This window comes from Ricinus communis, chromosome 6 (genome assembly GCF_019578655.1).
Source record: "Ricinus communis isolate WT05 ecotype wild-type chromosome 6, ASM1957865v1, whole genome shotgun sequence".
Taxonomy (NCBI): Eukaryota; Viridiplantae; Streptophyta; class Magnoliopsida; order Malpighiales; family Euphorbiaceae; genus Ricinus; species Ricinus communis.
The window spans coordinates 24,587,561-24,596,128 of NC_063261.1; the positions used below are offsets into that span (position 1 = coordinate 24,587,561).

The following is an 8,568-nucleotide window of genomic DNA, read 5'->3' on the forward strand; positions in this document are numbered from 1 at the left end:
ACATCAAAAAATTTAATTAATAATATTTATAATAATAGAGTACCACAATAATACTCTAGTAAAATTTTAATTTAGAATGATAAAACTTATATATCAACATTGAGATTCAAATTTAAAATGTCTAGCATTTTTATGGTAAAAACTACGAATGCTTTTACGTTTTTGTTAGAATTAAATAATAAAAGGATTTACAAATATATACATATATATCTATATATTCTTTTTTTATGTTTACTTTCACTTTTTTTTAAAAAAGATTTAACGTTCGCAGAGAAAATATAAATAGTAAAATATTAATATTTGGTAAGGAGAAAATCTTAATTAATTTTTATTATGGCTATTTCATATCTGCACTTTTTTGTTTACTATGAATTTTTCTTTTTTCGTTTACCTTTTTGACATTCAGCTACGAAATCAATTTTTATTTATTAGAAATGAATAGACATGCATTCAAGAAGGGAAAATAGAATGCAAAAATAAAATAATAATAATAATAATAATAATGTAATACCAGCATGCATTAATGCATTTGTTCAAAATAAATATAACAAAATGCCATACAAAACTACATTTATACATATTTTGTTTTTCAAGTCAAAAGAGACGACCGTACGGTTAGTTATATAGTAGAAGAGTTGAATTATATAAAGTAAATATAAGAAGATGGGTGGGTCTAAATTTGTTTGGCCTCTTTTGTCCTTTCATTTCCAACTCATTGTACACTTTGCCAGACGTCTTTGATCATTGACTCTGTGATTCCATATGTTCCCAGTCATCTCCCTCCATTGTCATCTCTACTGCAACATCCATTAAATTCTTGGGTCAATCATTATTTTCCTTTTCCTCTGTATTTTCTCAAGTCAATCATTTCTACCTATAATCCGCCCCATCAATACCCAGTTTCTTTTTTGCATGTCAGAATCATCTTCAGCTAATGAAATCAATTTAGGACAGCTAAAGTTGAATGATTATCCATATAGTTTTTATCCCCTGTTATAATCTAGTATTATAAAGTGTTTTCTGATAAAAATTACGGAGTTAGCAAATTCTTAAGGTTATATTTATTAAAAAGACTTTACTATTTATCGCATTTCAATCTGAATAGATACGGTCTGAATAAAAATAAAAATAAGTTAGATGATTGGAAAATAAAAATATTTTTTATGAATAATTACTTTTTTATATTCTTAAATTTTTTAATATGCAAAGGTAAAATATTTCTTCTTAAAAAATAAAAAAGACAAGCATCGACAACGCTTCAATCTTTTCAAAAAAGAAAAAAAAAGGATTCAATAAAAATATTCTTTCAGAAAAAAATGCTCATATTGCACATGGGTCTAATTGAAGTTGAGAAGGGTACTTAATGATGTATAGAAAAGTTTAATTAAGGTATTTAAAAATTATAAAATAAAATTTAAATATCTGTTAAATTAAATTAAAAACTAAAATATCAAACACATTAATTAATATGAATTCATAGAAATAAATTTGACTTGGCAATTAATGTTTGTCAAAATTTGCACATTAAAACTGTGTTTGGGATTATATTTTCTAAAATAGCTTTTCCTCTTTTTCTTTTTAGAAAAAATATGTATTTTAGAATTTTAAGAACTTACTTTGGAAATAAGTAAGCTGACATATTTTTCAAAAGCAGTTTTGTAAAAACTTCCATCCGAATGATATTTATATATCTAAACTTGAGTAAGATATAAATTTCATTCTTCTTTTTCTTTTTCATTATGTGACTTAAAAATAAAAAAGGAATTATGAAAAAAATAGTCTAGGAATAACTAACCAATTAAATTTAAGTAATTTTTTTTTTATAAAAAAAAACTCAACAAAAATTCTAGACAGATTTTAGTGGGGTGTTTGGTTCAAAAATTTTATAAAATTGATAAACTATTTTCACTTAACATTTAAATTAATCAGCAGCTGACAATGCTCTATTAGCTAAGAAAGCTCTCATTTGTAATTTTTTTAATCAAGTGATAACAATTATATATTTTTATTTTAGACAATATTATTCTTATTAAAAATAATTAACAAAAAAATAAGTTATATTAAATTAAGTCTTTAAATTTATAATAAATAATTGATAATTAAATTATTAAATTAAGTCTTTAGATTTATAATAAATAATTAATAATTAATAATCGTGGTATCAGTGGAATTTAAATCCTGACACCTGCATATCAAATAGCTTCTATAAATATATTTAATAACATATATAACTAAGCTAAATAAAGTTAATTTACAACATTTTTAATTATTATAACTTCTCTTTGATAATTTACATAATTAAAAAAATAATACAACATATATCATATAATATTTTTAAAAATAAATTATATCTTAAATAGTCATTTAACATATTAAAAATAACAGTAAATAAAAATTTTACCAAATAGTTTATATTTATCAGCTATCAACTATAGTATTATCGATAAATTATCAGCAATAACTATTAGCTTCAAAGAACAACTAAAGCAACTAGACCCTCGATTATAAATCTCTCTTCTTTTTATGGATTCCTGGCATATGGTTAATCTTAATGGCTTGTAAAATGTAATTGATATGTGAATTGGTTTTACATTTTCAAGGGAGAGAAGGAAGAAGAAAGAAATTTATTGTTTGTTGTTGACATACAAATTTGGGCATTTAAATTAAGTATTATTCTCTGAAAATGAGCCCATTCTTGCCCATACTGCAAAGGCACCTATAGTAAATGAAAGGATAAACAATCATTTTAGCCACCCAATTGTGGTGGTAGAAGAGACTACATGGAACTATATTTGTTCACACCTTCAAGTTCATCTAGAGAAGGTATTGTCTTTCAGAGGAAAACTAATGAAACTTTTTTATTAAATGATAGTGAGCTATGTGTCATGCGAAACTAAAATACATTTTCTAGACTTCAATATCACCCAATATGATCATCGAAGCTTAAATTGGTCATTTGTCTTTAAAGGGTTTTGAAATTTATGGGGAAAAAATATGGACTAATGGCAAGATTTCTTACAATAAGGTCGGCCTTTTCCCCAAAATGGCTAGTGAAAAAAGAGTTTTAGAGACACACAGTGAATGGTAGGGGCGGCTCTAGGCTCCTAATTGTTATCATTTATGTAGAAGCTGCTCATGGCACTAAATTAGGTTTGAAGGTAACCCAAGAACAATCAGCTGCCTCCAATAATTTAAAACGTGCGACAGGAGGAGAGGTAACTATTATGTAAAGACCTATTTCAAGCTTTATTAATTATTAGATTTAGCTAAATCAAGAGCTTATAATAGGAAAATTCTTGCCCAGTGCAAGTGTAAAAACTCATAAATTTACTGATAAGACCTTATTAATTCTAAGTAGATTGACTTAATTATATCATTTATTAATTTAATTTAATAATAAAAATATTACTTATTCACTAATTACAAGTCTGATTTTAGAAATCTAAAAAACTAAAATATAAACTTTCTCATTATGAAAAAAAGTATAGATAAGCTCTTAGACTTTTGGATAAATGGGAATTAAATCCTATTAAATTTTAAATTAGCTCAATTTTACTCTTAAAATTTGAAGAACATAATAATTATATTCTTAAAACTAATTTCATCCGTTTAATCGTGAGAATCTATTAGTTTTAGATGCTAAAAGAAATGCCTCTTAACTCTTTCTAATTCGTTTTTTTTTTCTTCATTTGAATGAGTATTAGCTTTTCCTTTTAATGGGTAAAAATTATAAAATGATAATTTTCAATTAATAAAAAAAAATCAACTACATTATTAGAGGGGTTACCTTCGAGTCAAAAATTTATCAAAAAGGCCAAATATATTGGTAGGGAAGGTCCAGGCAGAGATAGGGGGCACATGGAATTATGATATGAAGGTTTCTTGGTGTTGTCAGGGGGCAACTTACAAACTACAAAGACTCTGTAATATTGTAGTTAAGGGCAGAGGACCATGCACAAACTTAAGTCCTCTCTATCTCTCTCCCCACCAGCCTGGTATAATATTGACTATAACCAAGTCAACTCTCTCTTGTTGATTTGATTTGCATTAAAATGCATGTAACCATTACCAAGTTTTTTCAACTTCTTAATTCCATTCCTTCCTGAAACCAAAGCTGGTTTTCCTTTTTTCCCCAATACTTTATTCCATGCACACAGTTCCCCTTCCCCCATATATACCCCCTCTCTTTCTATTTCTTTTCCCAACCATCCATTGCTCTCTCTTCTACTTCTTGCCATCTATTCTTTTTTTCTTTTTAAAAAAGCATCGCCTGTTAGTTTTACTTGAGTAATATTTTAATTGTGAAGTCTGGCCAGTGCCGGTGAAGTCTTGAGATACACTCTATAGCATTCTTTTTCTGTTGTTGCTTTATACAAGCCATGTCTCCGGCAATGAACTTGACAGTCCAAAATGTTGAGGAAGATGATAATCAGTACCAAAAAGGAGTGAAATATCTATGCGAGAAAGGGATAGCTAAAGTACCTACAAAGTACATATTGCCCGTCCCGGACCGCCCTAATACTTTTACTGGAAAAGAAATGGATAGCAGCAACACTAATCTCAAGTTACCAGTGATCGATTTCGCACAGTTACAAGGCTCAGACAGAACCCAAGTTCTCAAATACCTTTCTAAAGCTTGTGAAGAATATGGTTTCTTTCAGGTGAATACTGTCACTCTCCTTTTGCTATTAAAACTTAGTTTCTGATACAAATTGCTGGGTCTCTTTGATTATGATGCATGCAGTTGATAAACGATGGCATTCCAAGTGAAGCTATCGCTGACATGGTTGAAGCAGGTAGGAAATTTTTCGAGCTCCCGTTCGAAGAAAGATCCAAGTACATGTCGAAAGACCTGCGTTCTCCGGCGAGATATGGAACAAGTTTCAACCAGAATAAGGACAGAGTGTTTTGCTGGAGAGACTTCTTAAAGCTTAACTGCAATCATCTGTCAGAAAGTCTTCCCTTCTGGCCTTCTTCTCCTTCTCAACTGAGGTCAAATGCCTTCTGTTTTCCCATTCTCTTATAAATGTACATCCTATATATATTATTAAAAATATCCATTTTCTACTATATATAGTTGTTAATTAGTTCCTATTTAATATGATTAACAGGGAAGCAGCCGTTAACTACTCTAAGCAAACAAAATTCTTGTATCTGATGCTAGTAGAGGCAATCTTAGAGAGTCTAGGATTGGAGGAAACATGCATAAAAGACCATGAAAAGGATAGTAACTTGAAAGAATTTGAAGATGGGAGTCAACTTCTTGTGGTTAATTGCTACCCTTCATGCCCTGAACCTGATCTAACTCTTGGAATGCCACCACATTCCGACTATGGCTTCCTTACGCTTCTTCTGCAAGATGAACTAGTGAAGGGTCTTCAGATTCAGCATCAAGGCAAATGGGTTTCTGTGGAGCCGATTCCTAATTCGTTTGTTGTTAACGTTGGCGATCATCTTGAGGTTAGTTCATTGATTATTTTGAAAATTAAGTTTTACATTATACATATATATATATATATAGTAGGTGAATATTTTATGTGACAATCATTGAAGCATATGTTAATTAAGGATGAATAATGTTTATTCATTTATTGTGGCTGCACAATCTAACCCATATATTCTATTATTGATTATGATCTAATATTAGATTTAAGTACTTATAAAAAAAATCACATTCATTATTTAAATGCTTTACTCGGGACATTAATCTTTAGTTATTATTTGTATAGACCATTTTTTAAGAGCTTATCCTATATCAGCTCTCTCATTTTCTCATATTTTCTGCTCAGATATTTAGCAATGGAAAATACAAGAGCGTACTCCACAGGGTTCTTGTTAATCCATCAAACTCTAGGATTTCAATTGCTTCATTGCACAGTTTACCTTTCAGCAGCACCATTCGACCGTCACCAAGACTCGTCAACGAAGCCAATCCCAAGCTTTACAAAGACACAAATTTTGCAAATTTCATGGATTACATTACATCTTGCGAGCACAAGAGCAAGAGTTTCTTGGAATCCAGGAAGCTGGTGTCTTAAAATAAAATAAACTAGACAAGAAAATAAAAACCAGAAATGTCTAGTCATTTTGACTTTCTTTAGGACCAAAATAAATATATCTATACATATAATATATAAAAAAAAAAAAAGAAATTGTTGGAAAATTAGAGGATTATAGAAAATTATAATTGTATTTTGGAAATTTTATGCATAATAAAAGCAGATAATGCTGCTGGATATATTTCCATTGTCACTGCCAATTTGTTTTATGCAATATATGCTTGTAAAGACTATGCAGAATCTTCCTTAATTTGTTAATCACCCCTGAAAACTCGGATGGGCCGTAAATGCAATAATTGACTCGAAAATATTAAATATTTCATTATTATTTATTTCAATTTTTATTTATCTGATGTGGTAGATAATGGTTTTACTAAATTATTTTTTGATTTCAAAATATTCGAATACAATTTAATAGAAATCTATATATAATCGGCAATTCTTCAAATGAGAAGTGGCCTAAACAATAAATAGGAGTATAATTATAGCTAGCTTTTAGAAAGAGAAATCTAAAAAGAAGATTTTAAATTTTTCAAAATGATTAAAAGTGTCAAAGATATCAAATTTTATTTTATTTTTTTGGAAAATAAATGAGTGTTTATAACATAGTAAAATGTATAAGAGTGGTTGATGATTGTGCCACGTGCCAGAATCTCAAAGGAGGAGTTTTTTATGGGTCTTTTGTGCTAGTCTTAATGTCTCCAGTTTCACACTAGTTTAGCTTCTACTCAGTCTCATCTCAAACAAAAGTCTACATCTTCTCTTTAAGATTTTCACATCAGAGTTTACTTAAATATTCCGATCCAACGATAATGGATTCTATCGATAACTCAAAATCGTCACACAAATACAATAATAATTTATAAAATAAACATTGTAATATAAATGCATAACTTTCTACCTTTGAAGGAGTAATATTCCTTAATTCTTGGAACACAACTATGTCCTGCTATCACTTATGATCCTTTGTTGTTCGAAAATTACTGCTGAATTGTAATGCTCAATTATCACAAATGACCTCAACGAAAAATGAACAGACGAAGCATTTAACTTTTTCCTGTGTTTTTTCTTTTTAATCTTATAACACTCCGAACTAAACCCAACTTATAGATTAGTTTATTAAATGAATGAAGCTACATGTCAAAATGTATTTAAATATTATAAAAATTAAAAATTGAAGTGTTTGTTAAGTTAAATTAAAATTTAAAGTGTTAAAGTGACTAAATGGTTAAAGTTCAAATGCATTTGAGCGCTATTTAATACATAAGTTTACATGTAATTATTTTGACTTCGTAATATATATTTGAAATTTAAATTTTAATCATTTAGCCACTTTAATATCTGAACTTTTAATCTAATCTAACAAACACTTTAAATATGTTTTAATAATCTCTTAAATGTCTTGAGTCAATTTAACATGACAAATACTAAACTTTATTTTTTTAATAAAATTTTGATATTTATGCATAATATTATCGACTTGTTGAATAAGGCTACAAACAATGTCATAAAGTGTTTACATTTAAAAAAGGATTTGAGCGTTTATCATATTATTTTAAAAATTAAAGTGATTACATTATTAAAATTTAAGTGACTAAATATTCACTTAGTCTATTTGACTCTTTCTTATATAATAAAAATAAATATTATTATTTAATCCAGTTTAATTATTTATAGAAGAAAAATTAAAAAAATAAGAAAATAGCATTGTATCATGTTTAAATCTTCTAGAGTTTTCTTAATGGGTCCCCTAATGAAACTTGTTAATAGTACTCAAATCAATCGGTTAGTTATAATAAGTAATTTATATGTCTCTTTATATAATGACAATATTACCTAGTATTGAATTTATATTTAATTATTTATAGAAGATAAAATAAATAATAAAAATAGAGAAATTGAAACAAGACTTAAAAGACTAATTCCCTCCTTAATAAAACTAATTAACACAAACAACTAAATCTAAATTTTAATTTTTTTTATTACAAATATCTTTAAAAAATAGCACTTCTTTTACATAATAGTGATATATTATTATTTTAAGTTAATCTAATTATAAATATAAAAAAGAACTTGTGGATATTTCGTTGTAGAGTTTTCATACTTTTATTGAAAATTTTCGTAATATCCTTTATCCAATTTATTTTTATGACATCATTTGTTCAATTTATTAGAGTTAAATTATCAACAACGAGAGATTATTTTTTTGTTTACTAGAGTTAAATTATCAATAATGAGAGACTTTTTATCGTTACGTAGCTAAATTGAAACAAAATAATTTATATGTAATTGAAAATACTTATTAATTGAAATGTACTGACAGTTGAATTAGAAATTAAAAGATTTTTATTAACGTTATTAAAGAATATAAATATAAGTTTTATATTATTAAGTGAGATTTATTTTTATTTTAATAAAATAAAATATATAATTATTTTTCAATAATCGAAGGTCTGATGACTTTGTACTGGTAAGAAAAAAAAAAGAAATTCATTGCAGGCGTTGAATA

General features: G+C 27.3%; 1 protein-coding gene across 1 annotated transcript; it reads left to right on the plus strand.

Annotated features, from left to right (window-relative positions):
- Window positions 1–4,098: 4,098 nt before the first annotated feature.
- On the plus strand, window positions 4,099–6,259 carry LOC8266584 (probable 2-oxoglutarate-dependent dioxygenase SLC1). The gene is made up of 4 exons (XM_048375470.1): window positions 4,099–4,661; window positions 4,745–4,992; window positions 5,112–5,460; window positions 5,790–6,259. The coding sequence occupies exons 1-4, from the start codon at window positions 4,380–4,382 to the stop codon at window positions 6,036–6,038; spliced, it is 1,128 nt and encodes a 375-aa protein (XP_048231427.1). The 5' UTR covers window positions 4,099–4,379; the 3' UTR covers window positions 6,039–6,259.
- The last annotated feature ends 2,309 nt before the right edge of the window (window positions 6,260–8,568 follow it).

Bases quoted from the DNA above. Each gene is read 5' to 3' on its own strand.
- LOC8266584 (XM_048375470.1), top strand. From the start codon at position 4,380: ATGTCTCCGGCAATGAACTTGACAGTCCAAAATGTTGAGGAAGATGAT. The intron at 4,662-4,744 runs GTGAATACTGTC...TGATGCATGCAG, and splicing joins AAGAATATGGTTTCTTTCAG to TTGATAAACGATGGCATTCC. The intron at 4,993-5,111 runs GTCAAATGCCTT...TATGATTAACAG, and splicing joins TCTTCTCCTTCTCAACTGAG to GGAAGCAGCCGTTAACTACT.